A 27,179-nucleotide genomic window follows, 5' to 3' on the forward strand; every position below is an offset into this window, starting at 1 on the left:
CTACAATGTCGGCTTCATTGCTAATACCTTGTTATTACCTTTGTTCAGCTCCTTGACCTATTGCATAATTTTGACCAAAACTATAACTCTGCCCTGTAGGGTTGAAATATCTCTCAGCGTTTTGAATTTCTCCTTCTGGAATGTTCCACTATCCCTTTATTGGTGCCATTCCAGTTTAAGTGGAATCCATTTCAAATGAATAGATTAATCAGAATCGTCTTTTCTCAGTTCAGCAGGAATTGAAAATCCTGTGAACCGCATTAATCTGAGTCTTTGCTAGTTTGCACATGGTTTAGGTAACAGTTTAAAGATTGTTACCTGTGAGGATTTTAGCTTTAATTTTGACCCTATTTCCCTGAGTCATTTCAGTGGAAACTCAGACCTATTTGTACTCAGTGTTATTGCTTCCTGCATGGGTGTTCAGAACTGCATCCTTCTCTCTCTGTTCTCTCACCGCCCTCTCCACATCACACGTTCTTCAGCCAGGAGGAGATGTTCTTGGTCCCAATACTGGGCAAACAACACAGCCCTCAGAACTCCTAAGTCATGGCTGCAGAATAGTGTATCCATTCCCTCGACTATGGTGTCCTTGAGCATAACATATTCCTTTTCACTCCTTGTATGGCCACTTCACCACATGGCCATTCTGTCACCACCCTGCAGAATTTTCCCTGATTTGTGCAGGTAGTAAGAATCTAGTACCTGTTAAATAAGGTCAAAAGCTGAGGGTTCTCCAGCATTGTACCTGAGCTCTCCCTGTCTGTGTGACTCTCTCGTATTCTAACATCCCTGACCTCTACCAGCACTTAATGTCAGGGGAGTGACTGCCACCTGAATTAAAGTGATAAAGTAACTGTTTTTCCTTCCTTAATGCCATGCAGTGTCTGCACTGTAGATATTTTGATTTATTACCTGTTCATACATGTTGTGACACACCTTTGGAACAGGTGGGACTGTAAAAGTGCTGAATTACTCTCCAGGAGACATTAGTGAGATAGGTAATCAATAATGGCATAACGAGGGCAATTTGCTCTGTTGCAAAATGGGTTTCTTTGGACTTGCGGTGTTTGTGACTAAGGGTTTAGCTAATTTCACTCAACCAAATCGTGATCACACCGGAATCGTCTGGTTTCTTAAAATCTTTATGAATGTTTGCATTATACTTTTTTAGAATCGCAATGAGTCAGTATTTTTCTTAACTAATTATGTGGGCATCTTCAAGAACTGAATCCATTTCTTTTGTTGAAGACTGGTATCCAATCACTGTTTATGGTGTTAGTTGAAGCTACCATAATTTGTTGTATTGATGGCTTGTACCAATTCTACATTTAGGGATGTGAGGGAGGCTCATTAACCAATGCTGGAGAGGACACAAGTGATCTGTGAGGCAGAAGGTGTGGGCTTGGCCATAAGGTTGGAGAAAGTTTCAAAATAACTGTAACAAGAATTTCAAAATCCTCATCAGTATGTTGGTGTTTTCTTAAAGCTTATCTTGAGAGGGGAATGGAGTGTGATAACCTCTCTAAGTAGGCATTGAACATTTATTTCTGAATACATTCATTTTTTGTGTTGGAAAAGCCAATGTAGTTGTGGGTATTGTATATACATAGGGCCTGAAAGATTTTACGCCAAGTCCATTTGGCTGTTTGCCAAGGATGAGTTTTGTGTGTCTATTAAATTCCTAGTGTTTGCGGTAAATGTTTGGTCAAAGTGACCTGTGTTCATTGACCTTTATCATCCTTCTACAGTCATGTATACTGTATTCAATAAAAAATGATTATAATGCAGTATGTTGACCAGGGCCTGCTACCAAGAGAACAACAAACTCCCCTTTTGCCAGAGAGTTTAAATCCCTTCCGAAGGAATAGCCAGAGGTCGCATTCTTAAGTTCGTTGGCTGAATAATGTTCAATGTTACTTGAGCAGTCAGCTGTCGTGAAGAGCTTGATCGTTTGAGAAGTTGAAAGCAACATGTACGATATGCTTTTTGTTTGATGAAATGCTGTTTAATTCCAGGTATACAGCAGCATCTGTCTTGAAATGCATGGTTACGCGCTAACACTGTGTAGATGGGATTGGATAGTAAGGTTATATTTTTAAAGGCATTTCCTTTTTTGTACAAGAAAAAGGACAATCCATTTGTTTTATCCATACAAGAGTTCCATGGTTTGGTTTTTTGGCATATTAAAAGTGTGTTTTTTTTTAAATCAGTCTCAAAAAGATTAGAATATAGGTACTGAAGTAATTGAGAAGGAAAGTGGGATATTGGTATTTATTTAAAAAAAGGATGAAGTACAAAAGTAGGAAAGGTTTTTACTACAGCTATGCTGAGCATCGGTGAGACCAGAACTAGAGTACTGTGCACAGTTGATCTCCTTACTTAAGGAGGGATATCATTACAGAATCCCTACATTGTGGAAGCAGGCCATTTGGCCCATTAAGTCCACACCGACCCGCCGAACAGCATTCCACGCTGTCCCTGTAACCCTGCATTTTCGATGGCTAATCCACATAGCTTATACATCCCTGGACGCAATGGGCAATTTTGCTTGGCCAATCCACCTCACCTGCATATCTTTGACTGTGGGAGGAAACCGGAGCACCCAGGGGAGACCCACGCAGACAAGGCGAGAATGTGCAAACTCCACACAGACAATCACCCGAGACTGGAATTGAACCCCGGTCCCTGGCACTGTGAGGGAGCAGTGCTAACCACTGAGCCACTGTGCCACCGCAGTATACTTTATTGGAGGCAGCAGACAGAACATTCTTAAAATCAAAGAATCCGTACAGTGTGGAAGCGGGCCATTCACCCCACTGAGTCCACATCTGAAGAACATCCCACCCAGATCCACACCCTACCCTATCCCTGTAACCCAGCATTTCCCATGGCTAACCCACCTAGCCTGCACATCCCTGAACGCTATGGGCAATTTAGCGTAGCCAATCCACCTAACTTGCATATCTTTGGACAAATAAAGATTTGTATTTGTTTGTTGTTATACTTTAAAACTTTTTTTTAACTTAAGGTGCAGACACTTTTATTAGAGACAAATGTACAATCGTTCTCCCACCCTCCTTAAAGGCTTGTATCATCATCATCATCATCATCATCATCAGCAAATAAGTAGAACACTCTTATTGAGATGTTGAAGCATTAAGCTGTTTTTATCTTGTCCTTGTGCCGCTGACTGCTGGTTTGCTTGTCTTATGCAATCAGCAGAAACCCAAACTGGGCAGATTTAAGATTGTGGATGTTAGCCTCTTTTTATCTTAAAGCTGAAAATCACCACTGCTGCAAGTCTGCTGTTCCCCAGTAAATTATATTGACAACCACTTGAGTCCCTGTAGTTGTATTGTGATGCAGAACCATGAAATCAACATGCAAAAATGGTGTTTGAAAATGATGTAATGCAGCCCGTTTGCACATACAGTACACCCTCTGTAGCTTGTTTGCACAGAATGTCTCTACTCTGAGCAAATGAAGGGAAAGGCAGCATACTTGCTTTCCTGAGACTTCATTATCATCATAAAAGAAAATGTTATACATCAAGGAAGACTATGGATCACAATCACAGTAAATTTACTGCTATTTTAGGTGAGTTATTTTATTGCCCAAGGGTATTGACCGTGGGTTACATTTCACACAACTATTGTGGAAAAAGCCTTAAGTTTTTGAGTTTCATTTGAATTTTCAGTTAATATTAGTTCAGAAGAATTTTGTCAAAGCCAGATTTCTGCAGAGCAGTCAGACTGTGCTCACAACAAGGTTGACAGATTGTGTTTGACAATTTTGATAACTGCAAACACTGCATGTCCTTGAAGATGGTGATAGAGTAACTTGCTAAAATCAGGCTAAAAAGTCCCGATTACATTACATGGATCCCAGAAACAGTACATCAGGAGACAAGAGAGGTTGGCACTGTGTATTGCAGCACAAATTTAACATGTTGTCTTACAGCAATTTAATTATTTGCTAGGCAAAAACTTTAACTTGAAGAGGATAATTAATTTGATTTAACTAGTGATTATATAAGCAAAAAAACACTGGCACAGCACTATATTTTCTGCATTCCTCTCTGGTTGTAATACAATAGCTTATGCTGTGTCGTGTTGAACGTGTTTGCTATAATTGTGCTAAATTTATTCTGTTTGTATTGATTGAATTAATGATTCTTTATTCTTAATAACAAAAATTTATGTTTATGTAGTCCCTATGTTATAGTGAGAGGTGTTTCAGAAGTAGATGGACACTTTGCTAATCCTGGCAAGCTGAACAAAAGTTTGAAATGTGTCATTTTTAAAATGTGTTTTAAAGAAAGAGACAGAGTAATGGATGGGTTCATTCAGATAATTTCAAATCGTAGATCCCATGTGGCTAAATGCAAAACTGCAAAGAAATGGGATAAGATTATACAAACAACTATAGTCAGAGGAATAGAGAGGTGAACAGGGCTTCAAGAAGTCGGAGATGGAGAAAGGTAGGGCTGAAAAATGAATTAAGCATTTTGTATTTGTATTTGTCCCTGGTTCTCCAAAATCTCCAATCAGGAAGGATGGGTGTGGGATAAGTTACAAGAAGGAGAACAGGCAGCAGAGTTTTGGGTCAGCTGATGTTTACAGTGATTGCGGGAAGGGAATTTGACCAGGGAAGAATTGGACCAGTTGAGTTTTGTGAGTGATTGTTTTGAATGTAGGTGGATTGAGCTAGAAGTGGATGGATGGTGCAAATAGGGAAAGAACATGTTCAGAAACTGAAGAGTTGAATAGGATTTTGAAATTGCAAACAATCTTGGTCAGTGGAAGTGTTCATGGGAACTGGGTAAGGGTATTGGAGGGAGTAAGAAATACAAGAAACTAGTCAACAAGGGAGAATGTAACAATCATCCCTCGACAATCAATGGCATTGCCGTTGCTGAATCCCTCACTATCAATATCCTGACAGTTACCATTGATCTAAAACTGAACTAGACTGACCATTCATTTAAATACTATGGCTACAAGAACAAGTCAGAGGTAAGAAATCCTAATAACTCCACTCCTGACTCTCCAAAATATGTCCATCTTTGACAAGACCCAATTCAGCAATGTGATGGAATACTCCCCATTTGTTAGGATAAGTCAGTTCCAACAACACTCAAGAAGCTTGACACCATCCAGGACAAACTAGCCGTTTGATTGGCACTACATCCATAGATATTCGCTCCTTCCACCACAGATGCTCAGTGGCAGCAATGTGTACTACCTGCAAGATGTACTGCAAACATTCACTAATGGTCCTTAGACAGCACCTTCCAAACCTGCAACCAGTACCATCTTAGAAGGAGAAGCAGATGCATGGGAACAACACTCCATGGAAATACCTGTTGAAGCTACACACAATCCTAAATTGTAAGTCCATTGCCCATTCCTTTAGTTTCTGGGTCAAATTTTTGGAATACCCTCCTTAACAGCATCGGTGTACCTATAGCAAATGGATTGCAACAATTCAAGGGGGCAATTCACTGCCACCTTCTCGAGTGTAATTAGGGATGGGCAATAAATGCTGGTGATGTTACTGATGCCCACATCTCATGAATCAATTTAAAAATGACATTTCTGGAATAGAGACCATGGGAGTAGAGATGCCACAAGGGGTGACAGTGAATATGATAGGAGAGGTTTGGAAAGGAAAAGAAGATAGTGAATTCAGAAGCTTCATTGTAAAAGATGCTGATATAGAGATTAAAACCAGCAAGAAATATGAGTCTCCCAGGGTAGAGGCTGAGGAAGGAATGGACAATATCCTGAGGACAAGTCTTTGAAGAGTGTCAAAGTTACATTGACTGATCAACCATTAAATGGTGTATCCTCTTTCACTATTCTTGAAAAGCGGGAATTTAATTAATCTCTCAAATTAGATTTGTTGGATTCCTGTGGAATAAATCAAATGTAATATTACACTGAAGAGCAGGCATAAAGGTAAAGAATTATTTTTAATCCTGGAGCATTACTGTAAATTGTGTGACTCTGTTGGTAGTGTTACATTGACAATCCCAGCACATTATGTTACTCTTGGAAGGATATTCATTGCAATTTGATATTACTAATTTGGCTTTCTTCCCTGGTTTAGATTATCTTCTGAATATCCTGGAACACATTTAACTGTTTGATGAGCTCTTCTCGATCTCTTTTTTTTTTACGTCTCCAGTGGTTGCAGGATAATACCAAGATTGAAATGAAACTTTTAATAAAGATATTTATTTGGTGTTAGTAACAATATTTTGAAATACCGCTTGTATATTTTGTATCTAGGGAACAGCTTATCATGCAGGGTTGGGTTGAAAGTGTGATTCACAAAGAGCAGGGACAGCAATCCAAGAGGTTGACACTCTTGTGCAATGTATTCAGATGTGGAATTTTATCTTTAACCTTTTGACAAGCTTATTCATTTGGTCAATTTGGATATTTTTGTGCATGGATAACCACTTGCAGCTCAGTTGTGTTCCCAGCAAAAAGACTTTGTCCGAAAATAATTTCCAGTAACATGTAAAAGGTTCAGTGAAACACAGTCATGTATTGTTAATTCCATCTAGTATTTTTCTGTAATGGGAGTGGTTTCATTAATTCCAATGAAACTGTGTACTTGGTTTAAAAACATTTCTGAATCTTAATTAATTTATTAATGATTGGATTTTGCTTTGAGGAATTCCTGAATTAATGGGCTTGAAGCCTGCATCAAAATTTATGAGGATAAACTGAATTTTTTCATTTTGAGACGGCAATACAGACTATTTATATTAACGTACGTTTCATGAACCAAGGAATGGTGTCTAGAGTTACTTCCATTTATGTAAAAGGGCTTTCTGGTTTTGAGTAGTTTAGAGTTTTAGAGTAGGAAATGTCTTGCATTGAAATAGAGTCATGGAGATGTACAGCATGGAAACAGACCCTTCAGTCCAACTTGTCCATGCCGACCAGATATCCTAGATAAATCTAGTCCCATTTGCCAGCATTTGGCCCATATCCCTCTTAAACCCTTCCTATTCATATACCCATCCAGATGCCTTTTAAATGTTGTAATTGTACCAGCCTGCACCACTCCCTCTGGTAGCTCTTTCCATACATGCACCACTCTCTGTGTAAAAATGTTGCCCCTTAGGTCCCTTTTAAATCTTTCCCCTTTCACCTTAAATCTTTGCCGTCTAGTTTTGGAATTCCCCACCCTGGGGAAAAGACCTTGCCTATTCAGCCTTTCCATGCTGTCATGATTTTTAAAAATCTCTATAAGGTCACCACTCCGCCTCTGACACTGCAGGGAAAATAGCCCCGGCCTATTCAGCCTCTCCCTATAGATCAAACCCTCCAACCCTGGCAACATCCTGGTCTATCTTTTCTGAACTCTTTTGAGTTTCACAACATCCTTCCTATAGTAAGGAGACTAGAATTGCATGCAATATTCCAAAACTTGCTTAACCAATGTCCTAGACAGCCACACTATGACATCCCAACTCCTATACTCAATGCACTGACCAATAAAGGCAAGTGTACCTTCACTATCCTACCTACCTGCGACTCTGCTTTCAAGGTACTATGAACCTGCACTTCAAGGCCTCTTTGTTCAGCAGCGCTCCCCAGGACGTTACCAGTCCTGTCCTAATTTGCCTTTCCAAAATACAGCACCTCACATTTATCTAAACTAGATTCCATTTGACACTCCTTGGCCCATTGGCCCAGCTGATCAAGATCCTGTTGTACTCCAAGGAAACCTTCTTCACTGTCCACTACACCTCCAATTTTGGTGTCATCTGCAAACTTACTAATCATACCTCCTATGTTCACATCCAGATTATTTATTAAAATGACAGAAAGCTGTGGACCCAGCACTGAGAGTTAGTAAGAACTGCCAATGCTGGAATCAGAGATAACAGTGTGGATCTGGAGGAGCACAGCAGGCCAGGCAGCATCAGAGGAGCAGGAAAGTTGACGTTTCGGGTCGTGACCCTTCATCCTCTGATGCTGCTGGACCCAGCACCGATGCTTATGGCACATCACTGGTCACAGGCCTCCAGTCTGAAAAACAACCGTCCACCACCCACCCTCTGCTTCCTACTTTCGAGCCAGTTCTGTATCCAAATGGCTAGTTCTCCCTGTATTCCATGTGATCTAACCTTGCTAACCAGTCTACCATGAGGAACCCTGTCAAACACCTTACTGACGTCCACTCTTCTGCCCTCATCAATCCTTTTGATGCTTCTTCAAAAAACCCAGTCAAGTCAGTGAGACATGACTTCCCATGCATAAAGCTATGTTGACTATCCCTAAACAATTCTTGCCTTTTCAAATACATGTGAAGCCTGTCCCTCAGGGTTCCCTTCAACAACTTGCCCACCACCGATGTAAGGCTCACCGGTCTATAGTTCCTTGGCATTTCCTTACCACCTTCTTTAAATAGTGGCACCACATTAGCCAACCTTCAGCCTTCCAGCACCTCACCTGTGGCTGTCAATGATACAAATATCTCAGCAAGAGGCCCAGCAATCATTTCCCCGGGTTCACACACAGTTCCAGGATACACCTGATCAGACCCTGGGCATTTATCCACCTTCGTGCATTTTAGGCCATCCAGCACCACCACCTCTGTAATATAGACATTTTTCAATACATCACTGTTTATTTCCCCACATTTTTATATCTTCCATATCCTTCTCCACAGTAAACACAGATGCAAAATATTCGTTTAGTATCTTCTGCTATATCTTGCAGTTCCACACATAGGTGGCCTTAATGATCATTAAGGGACCCTATTTTCTCCTTAGTTACCCCTTTTTTTTCCTTTATTCATTCATGGGATGAGGGCATCGCTGGCAAGGCAGCATTTATTGCCCATCCCCAATTGCCCAGAGGGCAGTTAAGAGTCAACCATATTGATGTGGGTCTGGAGTCACATGTAGGCCAGACCAGGTAAGGATGGCAGTTTCCTTCCTTAAAGGACATCAGTGAACCAGATGGGTTTTTGCCGACAATCAGTGATGGTTTCACGGTCATCATTAGATTCTTAATTCCAGATATTTTATCATCTGCCATGGCGGGATTCGAACCGGGTCCCCAGAACATTGTGGGTCTCTGGATTAACAGTCCAGTGATAGTACCACTACACCATTGCCTCCCCTATTGTTCTTAATGTATTTATAAAATCCCTTTGGATTCTCCTTGATCCTGTTTGCCAAAGCTATCTCATGTCCCCTTTTTGCCCTCCTGATTTCCCTCTTAAGTGTACGCCTTCTGCCTTTATACTCTTCTAAGGATCCACTCGATCTCTGCTGTCTGTACCTGACATATGCTTCCTTCTTTTTCTTGACCAGAACCTCAATTTCTCTAGTCATCCCAGCATTCCCTACACCTACCAGCCTTGCCCTTCACCCTAACAGGAAGATACGTCCCTGGACATGTTATCTCATTTTTGAAGGCTTCCCATTTTCCAGCTGTCCCTTTACCTGCAAACATCCACTCCCAATCAACTTTTGCAAGTTCTTGCCTAATACTGTCAAAATTGGCTTTCCACCAATTTAGAATTTTAACTTTTAGTTCTTGTCTATCCTTTTCCATCACTATTTAAAACTAATAGAATCATGGTCGCTGGCCCCAAAGTGCTCCCCCACTGACACCTCAGTCACCTGCCCTGCCTTATTTCCCAAGAGTAGGTCACATTTTGCACCTTCTCTAGTAGGTACATCCACATACTGAATCAGAAAACTTTCTTGTACACGCTTAACAAATTGCTCTCCATCCAAGCCTTTAACACTATGGCAGTCCCAGTCTATGTTTGGAAAGTTAAACTCCCCTACAATACCACCCTGTTATTCTTACAGTTAACTGAGATCTCCTTACAAATTTGTTTCTCAATTTCCTGCTGACGATTGGAGGGGGTTCTGTAGTATGAGCCCAATAAGGTGATCATCCCTTTCTTATTTCTCAGTTCCACCCAAATAATTACGCCCAAGTAAAGTGGGAAACCTCATTCTTAGAAATGTTCTCCAATACAACAGTAAAATTTTTTATACGAGACCTGATATTATGCCAAACAAAATAGTTTCACCTAGTTATTTGACCTTTTCTGTGTTTTTATTTCACAGTTGAAATATGATGGGAAGCCAGTTTAATATCAGGAGCTGGACCAGCAAGCACGTGGCCAAGTGGCTAAAGGAGGAAGGCTTCAGTGAATATGTTGATCTTCTTTGTAATAAGCACAGACTAGATGGTATTGCCTTGTTAACTTTGACTGAATATGATTTACGCTGCCCACCTTTAGAACTGAAAGTGTTGGGTGATATTAAAAGGCTTCTGGTATCCATTCGGAAGCTACAAAAGCAGCACAAAGACATCTTGGCAGAGATGGGCTACGCCAGTGATGAATGCCTTGCTGGTACTGTTGCACATGCTGGTAATTCATCACAAAGCAGAGACTGTCACTGTAATGGTGTGGATCACTCCAGGGACTCTGTTGTTTCTGGTGGAGACTTAAGGGCTGAACAATATCAGAATGGCAAATACTTCAAATATCAAACACGAAGACTTGACCCAGAGTTTTGGAAGACAGCTCTGAGTTCTGTTTATGTATTCATAGTCTTTGGGTTTACATCGATTGTCATGGTAGTAGTTCATGAACGTGTGCCTGACATGCAAACATATCCACCCCTACCAGACATATTCCTGGATAGGTAAGTATTAAGTCAACATGATTTTTATTCTATTTTGGAAGTATTTTGCCTATTGATGAGTGGAGTGAATGTTTAGAGACACTGGGATGTAGCTCCTTCTTCAAAAGTGTGAAACTATTTTTGTAACTAATGTGTGTTGGTCTGCTTTTCTGAACTATCCAGGACAATTTTTCTGGAAACATTCAGCAGTCTGGCAGCATCAGTGACGAAAGAGTTAACATTTCAAGCTTGTGGCCTTTCATCATGTTTCACTCTCCACAGGTGCTGCCAAACCTGCTGAATTTCCAACTTTTCTGCCTTTATTTCAGAGTTCTGACATCTGCAATACTGTGGGCAAATTTCAGTCAATTATCAGTCCCAAAATTCTTTAATAATCTAATACTTTTCAATGTTGATGCTGTCTGCTTGTAAAACTCTCCCAATGCAAACAAATTCCCATCATCGTTCCTGGGTCACTCTCCCTCATACTTGTTTAAAACACAATTACGGCTCCAAAAACATTGACAAGTTAATCAGCAACCTCTTCATACACAGACCAAAACCCACAGACTACTAATTCAAAATCTAAATTCTAAAATAAGTGATAATATGTACAAATTACATCAGCTTACATCACCTCCTGCCTTCAATTATTATTTACCATTAAGGAGATGGAAATTTCATTAATAATAATAACCTTCCTCTGCAGTTTACTTTTTACCTAATATTTACTAAGACAAAAAGCATTATTTAAATATGGAAATTTAAGTTTTTTTTAATGTTTTGGATGAACTGTATTATTCCTCTTCAGCTCTGTTAGTACGGAGACAGCATCTTTTTACAAGACAAAAGGTGATTCTCTGAACAAAGCATACTGTGAATTTGTGTGAAAATTTCCTGGTAATTTCTCTTCCTTTTATGGTGATCTGCTTAATCACTGTTTGCTATCATTCTAAGGAAATGTATGTATTAGAGATTTACTAATTTGATGGAAGTCAGACTGCTTTCATCCCTATAACATCTAATTTTTAAAAATTATAATTTAAAAAATTGCAAATTACAATTTGCTCACCAAATGAAGTCTTATTAATTAAACTTTGAATTTGTGATCTGCTGTGTAAAGACTAAAGAAATTACATTCCTGTAAGTCACTTAATTGCTTTGAATCAACCTTTTTTTTTGTAACTAGGATACAACTTGCAGATGAATTGTGTCAATGCCAACGAGCGCATTATTCTTTGGATAGTAATTGTGTTGCTTTGTGGCTTTATATATCAAGTTCAGCTACATTCACCACAATATGTTTTCCAATGGACTAATATTGATCAAATATCTACGTGGAAGTAAAAGATCTCCTGGCATTTTTCAAAGAAGCTTGGGAATTTGCTTAGTGTCCTGGCCAATATTTAACGGCATCAGAATTAGTATTAACTGGTCTGTTATGTTTGCAAACATTATAAACAGTACTTTATAAAAGAAATTAATTTGCAAACTAAAACCGTAACATCTTGTTCATGTGGAGCACCTAGCCTATTCTTTATCGCTGCTATCACTACTTCTTCATATGTTTCACCGTTTGGTACAACACCACATATAGGACCGTCTGAGTTTCTGTGCTGATTTAATATGTTTGTATGCATATCAGTATCGTTAGAGCTGTGTCTTTTCATAAATTCACTTCTTAACGTGTCTGTAACCGTGAGCAATCTGCCATTCGGTAGTGTTATGAAATACCTTTTCAAAGGAAAGAAGGGATTTAAGTATATTTCAAAAATTTAAGCACGGTACACACTTAATTGCAGTAAAGTGCAAACAGGTTAAGAGCAATAAATGTTGCAATTTTGGATTTCTACCATAATGTGAAATTAAGCTGTTTGTACCTATAAGAAGAAAGGGCATGATGATCAGATCTAATTGCTTAATTGCAAACTAATGGAAGAGGATTTCAAAATATGACCGAAATCTGTGATCAGGAAACTAGAGTCCAGTTGATTTTGAAGTTGTCTTCTTTTTAAATTTTGGGCCATACTGCAGTTAGAAAGAAACACTTTTATCGGCACTTAAGACATAGTGCAACATTCTGAGAGCAATTTTATAAAGTAATTCTCATCTATCACGTGGTATAAGTTGTTTATTTGACACAGACTTAGTCTGCGAAAATTGTGGCATCAAAGTGAAAACTGTTTGTCTATCCTAAAATCAAGTGATGAGCTGGAATAAAATATATATTTTCCACACGGAATTTAATGAGTCTTGAACATTGAGTGAGTGTTTGATCACAATGGAGAAGACCATACCTATTGGTAATTCTTCAGCTAACTGACTTCGCTCTGAACTTTGTTTTTACTATTTGCTATTTGTACGATCTCTAATTCTCCCCTCCATCACCATAAATTTTGTAGGATATGGATGGGGTCTTTTGGCCGTGTAGGTGAAAAGTAACCAACTTGAAATTCTTTTGGATTAAATCATACTTGAATAAAACATGTCTCTTTCTTTTTTAATTGTTAGTTATTTTCGTGGTGTATGGAGACTTTATAAGTCCAGAAAGGCTCATGCTTGCTTGTAGTTACATATCGGTCTTAGGATTGTCCTTTGTTTAAAAGTGATCTTGTTTTATTAATTCATGGATGTGGACATTTCTGGGTAGATCAAAATTTATTGTCCATCCTTGGTTGTCATAAGACATTGGTAGTGAGCTGCCTTCTTGAACCACTGCAGTCCGTCTGGTGTAGGTATGCCTATAGTGCTATTATGGAAGGAGTTCCAGGATTTTGACCCAGTGACATTGAAAAAAACAGTGATATATTTCCAAGGCTGGACAGTGAGTGGCTTGGAGGGAAACTTACAAGTGGTAGTGTTAGCATGTATCTGCTGCCCTTGCCTTCTAGATGGTACTGGTTGTTAGTTTGGAGGATGCTGTTGAAGGATCCTTGATGAATTTCTGTACTGCCCATTGCAGATGGTACACACTGCTGCTAGTGGGTGACAGTGATGGAGGAAGTGAATGGGGTGCCAATCAAGCAGGCTGCTTTGTCCTGGTGTTGTTGGAACTGCACTCATCTAGGCCAGTGGGAGGTATTCCATCAGGCTCCTGACTTGTGCCTTGTTAATAGTGGACAGGCTTTGGGTAGTCAGGAGGTGAGTCACTTGCTGCAGGATTCCTCGCCTCATGTAGCCAGAATATTTATATAGCTCGTCCAGTTTCTGGTTAACAGTAATCCCTAGGATGCTGATAATGTGGGATTCAGTGATAAGTGCCTTGAATGTTAAGGACATTATGGTTAGTTTATTGTTAGAGATGGTTATTGTTAGAAATATTGCTATTGTACCTACCTCAACCACTTTCTTCAGCAGCCCGTTCCATATACACACCACACTCTGCGTGAAGAAGTTGCCCTTCAGGTCCTTGTAAATCTATCCCCTCTCACCTTAAACCTATGCCCTCTAGTTTTTAAATTTTTTTTCTTTTTCTTGTGAGGACCTCTGTAAAGGCCACTTCTCTCAGCCAATTTCTAGATATTGTAACCAAGAGTTATTTTTGGCTAGGTGTTGATTTTTGTCTGAGCAATTGCCTCTTTTTGTTGGTACAGTTGTCCCTGAAATGTCATGAGATGTTTTTCCTCCCATGATGGTACTATATAAATAAGTGTTGATATACTCAACTGTGAAATTACTTGACCTTTGGTAATGATTTAATTGTTCACACCGTAAACAAAGCATGGAGATCAATGGTTTTTATTTAAATAGAATGGTGTGTCTCCGTCTCCAATAAATTCTTCAGTTACTGGGCATGTTCAGTTAATGTGGCAAAATGTTTTTCTAGTGTGATTTTATTCCATTATTTGCTAATAAAGTTTGCCACTGGTGGCATTTGTTTTTGCTGTCAAGGAGCTACATTTGCCTAGATGGACACAAACAACAATGCAAGTTATTCATTATCCTGTTGACTGTTGTATATTAATCATGAGGAGGATGCAAGATGAATTTACTATATTGAGGAGCAATGCCTTAAAAATTCCAAATTTCTTAATAGAATTTGATTACCATTCTTTGCAGTTATGAACACAAGCAAATGAATAATATTTTCAACAGATTTTAGGCAGAGCTTTACCTAGGTATAGCATTTTCATCTCAAACCAACAGCTGGCAATTATATTGCTGAGTCCAATCACCTTCAGCTGCTTCATCAATGACCTTCCCTCCATCAAAAGGTCAAAAGTGGTGATGTGCAATTATCAGTGAGCAATGTTGAGCACCATTTGTGATTCTTCAGATACTAAAGCAGTCTTTGTAGAAGTATAACAAGATTTGGAGAATATCCATGTTGGGCTGAATGGTGGCAAGTAACATTTGCACCACACATTCCAGGCAATGACCATCTCCATCAAGAAAGCCTATTGCCCGTTGACATTCCCCCATTACCAGTTCCCCAGGGATTACCATTGACCAGAAGCTGAACAGGACTAGCCATATAAATACTGTGGTGACAAGGGCAGGTCAGAGGCTAGGAATCTTGCACCGATTAACTCACATCCTGACTCCCCAAAGCCTGTCCAACGTTGAAAAGGCTCAAATCAGGAATGTGATGGAATATGTCCCACTTGTCTGGATGAGTGCAGCTCTAACAACACTCGGAAAGCTTGACACCATCCAGGACAAAACAGCTCATTTGAATGGCGCCATATTCAGTCCCTCCACCACCAATGTCCAGTAGCAGCAGTGTGTACCATCTGCAAGATATGTGTAGAAGTTCATCAAGGCTACTTAGACAGCACCTTCCAAATCCATGACCACTACCATCCTGAAGGGCAAGGGCAGCAGATACACGGGAATGCAACCACCTGCAAATTCCCCTTCAAGTTGCTCACCGTCCTGACTAGAAATATATTGCCATTCCTTCAATTTTTTTTGTTGGGTCAAAGTCCTGGAACTCCTTTCCTAGCGGCATTGTGGGTCTACCTAAAGCAAATGGACTGCAGCAGTTGAAGAAGGCAGGTCACCGCTACCTTCTCAAGGCACCTAGTGATGGACACATATCATGAATGGATAAAGTAAGGCACTTCACAAAAGTGTAATCAGAAATATGGACAGTCAAAGGAGGAAATCTTTAGACAGGTGATACAACTTTGCCAAAGGTGTAAAGATATTAGCCAATATCTTTAAAGGAGATGAGAGAGCCAGTGAGTTTTGGGTTCCAGAATGAAGGGACTAGACTTCTGACGGTATAGTCACCATTGGTGGGTTGAAGGAAATGGATAGTGCACAAGAAACCAGAGTTGGAAGGCCAGAGGAGTTTACAAAAATGGTGAGTACAGAGGCTTTGGAAGAATTTGAACATCTGGATGAAAAGTTTAAAGTGGAAACATTGCTCTACCTGGAACCAATGTGGGTCAGGAAGCAGAAGCCAGATTGCTGTCACATTGTATTGCAGATGAAAATTCTGATGTCATACAGTGCACATCTTAAGTGTGACATTTTTATGATCTGTTATTGTATTCTACTTCAAACACATCCAAGTTGACGCTCTTGTTTAGAAATATGATTCTTAAGAATCTTGTGTTTTGAGCTGTCTGCTGCAATCATTTTTAACCCAAAGAATATTTTTCAAAGTTCATTTTACTGTTTGTTATTCTATCAAGTTTTTGTGTTAATGTGCTCATTTGACTTTCTTATCAACTCTTATTGAGTAAGAAGCTCTGTTGAAAAATGTTTCAGTTCTATTTTGCTTGTTTACTTCAGGCACCAGGGTTGCACGTAAGGGGCAATTGATTTTGAAATTACAGCAAACAATTCATAAGCTGAAGGGGTCCCTTCTGAAGTTATGATGAACATGTTCATCTAGTTGATCTAACTAATAGTCGCTTATAACAACAATGTCTTGAGGCATCCCATCTGTCTTCATAGCAAGAAAGGACCAGTACAGCCCTGCAGTGTGATAACTGCTTATTTCATTCACCTCATTCAGCACTGACTTGAATTCAAACCTCTGTATTTCATCTGATCTTAGTCATGGATTTTCGGTTTTATACTAGAGAAGCCTGTGATTGAAATTTTTGATTTTCTCTTGTGCTTTATCTGATTTCTGCTGAAAATTGTACTTCTATTGAATTGAAGCAACTTTTTCCCTGAAAATATAAGGTTATGTTCCCAACTTCTCTTGCCTTCGATTTTTGTACTGATTACTGGTGGAAAAATGGAGAAAGACGGTGAATAACCCTTTATATTGAGTGGTGTTTAAACTTCTGAAATTTGTTTTTGTTGAGACTCATCATGAAGTTTATAAATTCCCAGAAAGGGAAAAAAATCTACCTTTCCAGATTAATTACGTTCCCAAGTATACATTCCTTTTATTGTGCTGTTTCTGTTGGCAGTGTCCCTAGAATACCCTGGGCTTTCGCAATGGCTGAAGTCTGTGGTGTTGTGCTCTGCAGCATTTGGTTGTTGCTGTTGCTGCTTCATAAGCATCGGTAAGTTTCAGGCCTCCTTACATTGGATTTTGATTATTATAAGCATGTTTTTCAATTTAAATGTTGAAATCTTGATTTTTACTGTGGATCTTTGGAGGTGGACAAAGGAAAAGCAGAGAAGGAAGAGAAGAGGGTGTCAAAGAACTTAAAGTTCCATTCTAAAAGGCATACCAATGCAGGTGATGAATGGAGAGGAATTGACCATACAAATCTGGGTTTAGTTGCTTTTTGTAACTGAGGATGTTTAAGGTGCATCAACAATCCTCTACGAGGCAATCCTTTTTTTTTTATTAAAAAGACAACAAGGTTATTTTCCTAAGAATGGAGTCCTGCACCCCTTTTCTGAAAATTGTTGCTATTTAGTGCACTGATCCTTCATGATGTTTACCTGCTCTGCAAAAGTGAAGAAAGGGAACTTTTTTTTGAGAAATTACATTGGGATTGGTGAGCACTTTTTAAATTGCAAGTTACTGTTGATAACTTGACACGACTTTTCTAAGTTGTTCTTCTCAGCAGGTACAAAAAATGTTTCTTTCAGTTTCTTGGTCAGATTAGTTTCCTCCCAAATATTCAACAAAATTTCAATCTTTTTGAAATATTCCTTGCTGTTAAACCATCAAGAATGAAATCGCAACTAAAAGATTAGCATTTTGAAAAGGTATTTAAAATATGTAAAATAATCTAAACAATTAATTTTTAAAAACCACATTGTTTTAGATTGGACAATAATTAATACAGTATTTATGCGGTAGTTCTAATAGTTCTAAAACTAACCTTTTGCCTGGAACAAAAACAAATTTGATCCTATGATGCGGCAATGACCAGCCAGATCAAGAAGGCACCAGTCTGATTCCTTTTCATAATCTCATATAGGTTCAAGCCATGCATAGCAGTTAATGAAAGTAATAAACAGCGAGGCATTCCATACCTGATGTCTTTCCAGAGGCTTCACCTGGAGTGGCTTTATCATATGAGTGTGGATTGAAGACATACTGGGATTTGGATTAGGCTTATTGTTCTATTGTTTCCCACTCCCCATCACACACCCTCATCACTAGTAGCTTGACTATCTGGCTTGTACATGAAGACAGCCTGATGTACTTCTAAGCTCACATGTTTCAGAATTTATTCATTTTGTGGGGGAGCAATTGGAGTAAAAAGGAGCAGCTTATAAAGTAAGATATTTTAATTCATATGAAGTCCTTCCCAGAATATATCATGAGTTTTATGCCCCATATTTAGGTCACATTATATGATCAACTGATGTGTTACAAAAGCTATTTGCATGTGGTCTTCCCTGGGCAACTAGTGCTTGGCTATCCCAGTTCTTTGTGCAACTAAATTCTCAACTGCTCACTTCTTTATCACCTGACTAACCCCAAGTTTCAAAGCATCTCCTCTGGAACGTTGATTTTCTAATTAAGAACAGTCAATCTGATTTAATTCTGTGGGAGAAACAAAAGGCTGGTTGAGAATATACTGTGCATGAAATAACAGCCTAAGTTGGTTTACTCTATAATAAATTGAATAATAACCAGTCGGTTGGGACAGGAATATGAACATTTTGAAAGCGGTTACTTGCATAATGCATGGCTTTGCAATCAGAAACCACCACTGATGTCGTAATAAGACTAATGTTTCACTGAAACTTGTATTTGGCTACAGAAATATTATTAGAAATTTACCTAGTGTTACAAACATGCGAGTTGAAAGAAGGAGTAGGCCATTCAATCCCTTAAGTCTGCTGTGCCATTCAATACAATGATGGCTGATCTAATTGTAATGTCAAATCCACATTTCTGCCTACCCTTGATAACCTTTCACCCCCCGTTGATAACCTTTCACCTCCTTGCATAACGAGAATCTGAAAATGTTCAAGGATTCTGCTTCTACCACCTTTTCAGGACGAAAGTTCCAAAGACTTGCAACCCTCAGAAAAAAATTTGCCTAATTTCTAATTTACATTATCAACTCCTGATCCTGATCATGAGGCTGACCAGTAAAGGAAACTGAAGTAGGAATGCTTTTCAGTTGATTTTGACAAATTTATTGGAGCAGAGAGGGCAATTTTGCTCCTTATCTGTTCAGTCATAACGTTAAAAGCAAAATAATTTACCCATCTCACTTCTATTCTCCAAAAGAAATCAACAATCTAAAGCAAAAATCTGATGGTTTCAGAAGAATTTCTTAAACTTTTTAGGGTTTCTAGTTCAGAGAAAAAAATTAAATGTTCTGATATGAGCTATCCTGCAGTCAGAGAGAGTTTGTTATCTTGCCTGTGCTACAATGACAAATGAATGATGTATTTAAATAAGAATTTTCACTTGGGGGCATCCATTATGTTCTCTTTGAGTATGCAGTGTCTTGGGATGGGTTGCGAGTTAACTTATTCTTTGTTAATAAGACAGAGAAACCACCACAAGAGTGGAAACAGCTTTAAAGAGAACATATTTTGTTGTCTCTTTTTAATTATGATTTTTTGAAAATATTAGCTGTTGTCATTGATGCTTAGGATCTGTTGTGATCAATACTACCATTGAAATTGGACAGGAACAATGCATAAAATCCATAGTATTCAGTGTTTTGGTAGCAGATCAAGGGAAAGTGTAACTCTTCTGAGAGGATTGGGAAATATAAATGTGTTTTGAATGTAATGGTAAAAATAAAGATTTGTAAAGTTAGATTTGTGGACTGAACTGCATTGCTTATTAACTGTATTTATGGCTGTTTTTCTTCACGACACTGTAGGTCTATCCTATTTCGTCGCATGTGTAGCCTGATGGGAACAGTGTTTCTATTGCGTTGTGTTACTATGTTTGTTACCTCACTTTCTGTGCCTGGCCATCATCTGCAGTGTTCTGGAAAAGTAAGTTTGTGTAAACCATGCTGAGCAAATAGTCAGTTGGACAGAAAGGTGGTTCATGGTTGTAATTTTAAAAACAAATTTATTGCGAGATTTTTTCTTGGTTAATTAAATAATTGGCCTTTAATTTGCACAGTTTAGTTTAGTATGATGAGTTAATAAAGTGAGCACATCAAATTTCTACAAGTTACACTTCCAGATACACAAACCTTGCTCCTCATATTCAACTTTACGGTGACAAAGATACAAAGCAACCTATTATACCAGTAAATGGAACACTGTAACAATTCACTTAAATTTTTAAAGCATTGCGTAGGGTCACTCTAGTCCAGACAGCCACTGTCCATATCATCATAATACAATCATTGTCTAAACTCATGCTGTTTTGAAGAGGTTGTAAATTTACTACCAGATGTCTCAGCAAAAAATGTGTAGTAGTTACTTAACAATGTATATTTTCTTTTTCAGTTGTATGGAGATGTATGGGCCAAGTTTCAACGAGCACTTGCAATTTGGAGTGGTTTTGGAATGACTCTAACAGGCGTGCATACCTGTGGAGACTACATGTTCAGTGGGCACACAGTTGTTATTACCATGCTTAACTTCTTTGTCACAGAATGTAGGTATAAAAATGCACTTACCTGTCATTTGTACCATAATGGGTATTGACTTTTATTAAGGAAAGGCATTGAATTGCCATCAATGATGATGTTAATGCAATGACTCAAATGATTGTGTTTGGTGGGTCAGATTTTGGAAGCGAATATTTGAAGGGTTTCATTGTTTAAAGATTTATAAAATAGATTTACTATGAATCAGTAAATATGAAATGTTCCTACTTGAGTCTCATATTTAAAGAAGGCCTGAGACAATTGTTGAATGCTGTTTATTCTTTCCTGGGATGTGGGTGTCACTGGAAAGGCCAGAGTTTGTTGTCCATCCCTAGTTTCTCTTGCACTGAGATGCTTATTGGGCCAGAGCATGGTTTAGGGTCACCCACATTGCTGTCTAAAGTCACATGTAGGTTAGACTTCTTAAGTGACTTGATTTTTTTTTTGTTTTATGAAGGGCACAATGTCTTTGGATGGCCAAAACAAAAATATGGTTGTGTTACATATGTTTATCAAATTAAATTCTCACTGTTAACTCCTAACAAGCTATTCCCGATGTCTAAAGTTCCAGGTAGTACGTACAAGAGAGGATTAGAAAGACACAGTCATAGGGTGAGATGAAGTAGAGATAGGTAGGGCTCAGTGTGTAAATCAGTTGTGCTAGTATGATATGTTTCTGTATTGTAAACTGTGTGTAATTTTACATAATTAAAATTTTGCAGAAGTAAGGTTATTTTCTTCCAACTTAGTTATTTATTGAACCGTCCAATTTTATTAAAACATGTTTAATCCTTAAACTGTCAAACATCAAATTTCTTGCAAAAAATGGCTTGAAAGGACAGAAATTCTGCTTGGTTGGGACCACAACGTGGATGATAACCCGTCAGCTGCGAGTTCAGTGCTGCATCCAATAATTAAGTTGATAGCATAGAATGTCAGGCGGGGTGAGTACAGATACATTTTAAAACTCAAATGTGACTCTGCCCTGCAGTTATGTTTTGTGTGGTGCCAAACCCAGCAGTGAGAGATTGAGAAATAGCATGGCTAATCCACCTGGCCTTGCACACCTTTGGACTGTGGGAGGAAACCGGAGCACCCAGAGGAAACCCACGCAGACACTGGGAGAATGTGCAGACTCCACACAGACAGTTGCCCGAGGGTGGAATCAAACCCGGCTTCCCGGCGCTGTGAGGCAGCAGTGCTAACCACTGAGCTACCGTGCCGCCCCAGAAAATGTTTTTGTATCTGTGTAAAATACTTTGAAATATCTGGTAGTTGTGAAAAGTATTATTAAAAATGCAAATACATTTTTCTCTTTCCTCAAACTATGCTGCAGAAACTGTTTCCAAGTCCATCCATTACCCTGTCCTAGGGATGTTGCCACGGACAGTATTCAGCATGAGAAACTCCACATCTGACAGAGATTTTCTAGGCATTCAGGACAGTCAGCGATTCATGACCTGGACACCATTCAGCACCTGACCAGCTTTGGCCTGAGCCACAGAAAATATGCAGGATCGAGATCACGTTTTCACCTAGTTGCAAAACCCCTTTAGCTTGATTGATCATTAAGGAACAAATTGGATTTAGTGGTTTCCATTTGAGTTGGATCTGTGCTTAACAAATTTGTTATTAGTAAGCATTTACATACAAAGAATATTCTGCATCTATAAACCAGAAAAGCGACTTCCTAGTTATGTGGTCAAGGATCATATATAACCTCTTGAGACTATAAATTCAAATTAGGCTTTAACTTAAACTGCAATTTATTTGTTCCTCATTAAATACATTTGGGTATGTATGTATCTGCAGGGTTCTTTCCTTGATTCTGTTGTGATAGTGTTCTAAAGAACTGATGGGTTAGTGATGATATTTGATATTGAACTCAACTGGGCACAAGAGATTTGGATCAGAGATAGTAGAACAGCAGATGCTGGAAAATCTGAGATAACACGTGTAGAACTGGATGAACACAGCAGGCCAAGCAGCATCATAGGAGCAGGAAGGCTGACGTTTCGGGCCTAGACCCTTCTTCAGAAATGGGGGAGGGGAAAGGGGTTCTGAAATAAATAGGGAGAGAGGGGGAGGTGGATAGAAGATGGATAGAGGAGAAGATAGGTGGAGAGGAAACAGACAGGTCAAAGCGGCTTGGGGACCGCTTTGCAGAACACCTATGCTCGGTTCGCAATAAACAACTGCACCTCCCAGTCGCAAACCATTTCAACTCCCCCTCCCATTCCTCAGACGACATGTCCATCCTGGGCCTCCTGCAGTGCCACAACGATGCTACCCAAAGGTTGCAGGAGCAGCAACTCATATTCTACTTGGGAACCCTGCAGCCCAATGGTATCAATGTGGATTTCACAAGCTTCAAAATCTCCCTCCCCCTACCGCATCCCAAAACCAGCCCAGATCGTCCCCGCCTCCCTAACCTGTCCTTCCTCCCACCTATCCCCTCCTCCCACCTCAAGTCTCTCCCCCTTCTCCTACCTACTAACCTCATCCTGCCCCCTTGACCTGTCTGTCCTCCCTGGACTGACCTATCTCCTCCCTACCTCCCCACCTACACTCACCTTTACTGGCTCCATCCCCACCTCTTTGACCTGTCTGTTTCCTCTCCACCTATCTTCTCCTCTATCCATCTTCTATCCGCCTCCCCCTCTCTTCCTATTTATTTCAGAACCCCCTTCCCCTCCCCCATTTCTGATGAAGGGTCTAGGTCCGAAACGTCAGCCTTCCTGCTCCTATGATGCTGCTTGGCCTGCTGTGTTCATCCAGCTCTGCACCTTGTTATCACAAGAGATTCGGAATCTTGTTTTTGTAGAGCGACTAGAGAAGGTGGGATATTCTCAGAGAAGAAAAAGTTACGGGAAAATATAATAGAGGTGCTCAAAGCCATGAACAGGTTTGACGGAGTACATGAAGAGGAACTGTTTACAGTAGCAGACAGGTCAATAACCAGAAAACACTGATTTAAGGTATCGACGAAGAAAAACTGACGCTACATTGGAGGCATGGTAATTGAATATTGTGAAAGCAGAGGTAGATAAATATTGACTAACAAGGGAATCAAAGTAAGTAAGCAGGAGAGTGAGTTTGAGATTGAGCAGGCTTGATGGCTGAATTACTTGCTCTTGCTCTTATTTAGTGTGTTCAAATCTATGAAGTGAAATATTTGTATGTAACAGGTTCAATAATCACTTTCAAAAGGGAATTGGGCACATATTTGAAAGGGAAAGATTTCCAGGGAAGGGAGTGAGGCTGATTAGAAAGCTATTTCAAAGATCTGGTATGAACTAAATCTTTCTGTGCTGTATGTTCTAAGATTCTAGGTAAAGTTTTTTTTCTGGTGGTGGATTATGGCTGTGATCATTCTTGAATCGGGGCAGCACAGTGGCTCAGTGGTTAGCTGTTGCTTCACAGTTCCAGGGACCTGGGTTCAATTCCAGCCTTAGGTGATGTCTACATGTGTTTCCACATGGTGCTCCGGTTTTCTCCCACAGTCCAAAGATGTGCAGGTTAGGTGGATTGACCATGCTAAATTGTCTGTAGTGACTAGGGATGTACAGGCTAGGTGGATTAGCTGTTCAGAGGGTTGGTGCAGACTCGATGGGCCAAATGATCTCTCTCTACACTGTAGGGATTCTATGATTCTATATTCTTGTTTTCATTTTATGCTTGTGTTGGTAACTTGGATGAAATAGAAATGTAAACATAATTCCTAATGTGTTCTTTTTTAAACTGTGAATTAGATACTCCAAGAAGCTGGAACTTCTTACACACCTTGTCTTGGGTGTTGAACCTGTTTGGGATCTTCTTTATCCTTGCTGCACATGAACATTATTCAATTGATGTCTTCATCGCATTTTATATTACCACAAGACTCTTTTTGTATTACCATACACTAGCCAACACTCGAGCCTATCAGCAAAGCCGAAGAGCACGGATTTGGTTCCCAATGTTTTCATTCTTTGAATGTAATGTCAATGGCCCTGTACCAAATGAATATAGCTGGCCACTTTCTAGACCGAGATTATTGAAATCCCTAATAGGATAAGTCGTAGTCAACACGAATGAGTTATCTTACATTTGTTGGGAAAAGACATTATTAATGGAGCAATAGTTGGTTTTACACCCAAGATTAGTACAATGGCTTGTGTCAAGCCAGGTGCAAACATAAAGGGGAAAGGAGACTTTGATACAAATTAGTTGGTGGTTAGGTTGATTCATGATTAGTCCACTAAATTGGAAATATACTTTCTCTCCCCAAATAAGTCAAAGTGTCTTAATTTGGGAATTTTTGTTCCATTTGGTGGCCTTATGCAGTGTGTGTGTTTTGAACAGGCAAGCATTTCACCCAGGAGCGACAGCGTGCCTGATGGACCACCAAGTTTCCAGCCTTGGCTATGATAACGAAAAAGCAGTGGGAATCCCATAGAGTAAGGCTACAAGGAAAGAAAGTTGTTAACCTGCAGAGGAAGGTTAACTTTTTTAAGTCGGTGAGACTCTGGGATTTTTCAGAGAGTATTTGAAAGAATTTTTCATAGTGGCAAGTTTTTTAAGAGTATTTCCTTTCAAAAATATGGAGTTTTTTTTTCTTCCTGATGTTTTATTTCCGGGAAATGTGCTTTCATACTTACTAAAGGAAACACTACAAAAACCTAACAGAAACCTGGGGAAAAAAAAGCCAATGGAAGTGTCTTCATTATGTGGTATAATCAGTATCCTCTTGAATATCACATGGGCATTCAACCAAAAATTACTCAAAGTGTCTGTTCTTCAAGCAATAAAAAATATTTTGTTCAATTCTATCCCTTTGTGGGATATATATAGGTCTTAATCATTTTTTGTTTTGAGGTGTTTACCTGTTAGCTGTAGCTTCACTTCATCTCTTTACAGACCTCAAATCTTACTTACAGTATTAGTAGTGTAACGTAACTCCTGGAAATTAGTCCTCACAATGCATGTGTAGACGAAAACTCAAAGAACCACTTATAATCTCTTTACATAGCATTTACTAGAATACACTATTTGCAATGGATAATTATTTGAATGATTAAGATATAATTAGGCACAACTCTAAAAAGTTAAGTAGTTCTTAATTTTTAAATGGTACTTAGCATTGATACTGTTGGCAGAATTTACTTCTGGTCGGTAGAATCTCTACTGTAATTTTGTAGGTATTGTGATGGTCTTAGTCTTCAGTGGCCTGTCATGAGAACCTTTTACATATTGACTTGGTTTATTTTGCCTGGGTTTAATAGCTTTCGTGGACTCATACCTTGGTGGTTATAAGGCACCAGGCACACATTACTGATCTAAAAATGGATGAATATATTTTGACAGTTGTGTAAAGAAATTAACATAGCACTACAGTTTTAGTTTCCTTCAATTAGCCATTATCAACATTTAATTGAAACAGACTGAATTATAATGTATATCTTAAGCAGAATTCCACTGTATTTCAATGCAAATAATTACCCTCTGATAATTAATGTGGGAGGGTTTTCCTGCTGTTAAGTTTACAGGTTTAAACATAAGAAGGGGCTGACATTTTATATATTTGTCAGATTCTTTTTATTACTTTTAGATTTTGTTTTTGAAGCGTGTGTATGTCTCTTGGTGCTGATCATTATTTTGTTGGAAACGGAATGGCATTAGCAATGCAAATGACCAGTTAAAACCTTTTTTTGCGGGATCTGCTCATCATTGGCTCTGCAGTTCCTTGAAGTGTTTTGTTCCATAGTTTAAAATCACAATCAGTTTGAAATATTCTAATTTATGTCTTGTATTGGGTAATGACTAAAATCAATGTTAGTTGACATTGAGACAACACTTGCCAATTTTAGTTTGTTACTTGAAGTGTTTTGCAATTCATATATTCAAATATTCATTCTCCAAATTGTTGCCAAAAGTTTACCACTGCCTGGTTAAATATAGGTGTCTCTCAGAGTAATGTGTTACCTTTGTATTAAACAACATCGGCAAGTTCAGAATTGGCTGCTTTTGTCTGGAGCATATGTCAGTTACCTAGGTATTAAACTGAAAAGCAAAGCATTTCCCTGCATGTGATTAATTGTATAAGTCTTCTATATATAAAAATAACCTGTAGCACTGAATCTGAATGAGGTGACTGTACCATGCTCACAACTAGTTGTCAGTAATTGATTGTTTACATTCCATTCCTTTTGATTGATAGCTGTCTAATGATGCAAGTTCAATTCTACTCCACTTTAATGTTAGTTCCCTGAACTGTGTGTGTTACAAATCTTTATAGCAGATCTAACAGAATTTTAGCTTTAGAATGATGAAATATATATAAATGAATGTTTTTGCATGCACTGAAAACTTTTTGAAAAATTAATATTCTTGAAGGCAACTGACATAAAAAGGCAAATTTTTAATAAATGGTTGTGTTATCATATGGCTATACTAACAAAAATTGTCTGTGGTCATCCACAAACCCTGCTAAATATTTTTGATATTGAATGTTATTTTCCTGGTCTTCCTGAGTCAACAGTTTCAGTTTCCAAGTTAAATTCAAAAATGATGGTCTC

General features: G+C 38.9%; 2 protein-coding genes across 6 annotated transcripts in view; one reads left to right on the forward strand and one right to left on the reverse strand.

Moving 5' to 3' along the window:
• Window positions 1-27,173, forward strand: part of samd8 (sterile alpha motif domain containing 8) — a 39,187-nt gene extending 12,014 nt beyond the window's left edge. The window contains exons 2-6 of one of the 2 annotated variants that reach the window (XM_020533695.2): window positions 10,115-10,699; window positions 17,053-17,148; window positions 19,897-20,014; window positions 20,480-20,630; window positions 24,375-27,173. In XM_020533695.2, the coding sequence (XP_020389284.1) occupies window positions 10,122-10,699; window positions 17,053-17,148; window positions 19,897-20,014; window positions 20,480-20,630; window positions 24,375-24,679 (1,248 nt within the window). In that variant the 5' untranslated portion in view covers window positions 10,115-10,121 and the 3' untranslated portion in view covers window positions 24,680-27,173. The remainder of the gene's footprint in view (window positions 1-10,114; window positions 10,700-17,052; window positions 17,149-19,896; window positions 20,015-20,479; window positions 20,631-24,374) is intronic. The other variant, XM_048616268.1, reaches the window with a different exon arrangement.
• The window catches only part of LOC109936756 (adenosine kinase), a 503,574-nt gene that overhangs the window by 298,970 nt on the left and 177,425 nt on the right, over window positions 1-27,179 (reverse strand). The window lies entirely within an intron of this gene.

This window comes from Rhincodon typus, chromosome 34, assembly GCF_021869965.1.
Source record: "Rhincodon typus isolate 14 chromosome 34, sRhiTyp1.1, whole genome shotgun sequence".
In the NCBI taxonomy this organism is placed as follows: domain Eukaryota; kingdom Metazoa; phylum Chordata; class Chondrichthyes; order Orectolobiformes; family Rhincodontidae; genus Rhincodon; species Rhincodon typus.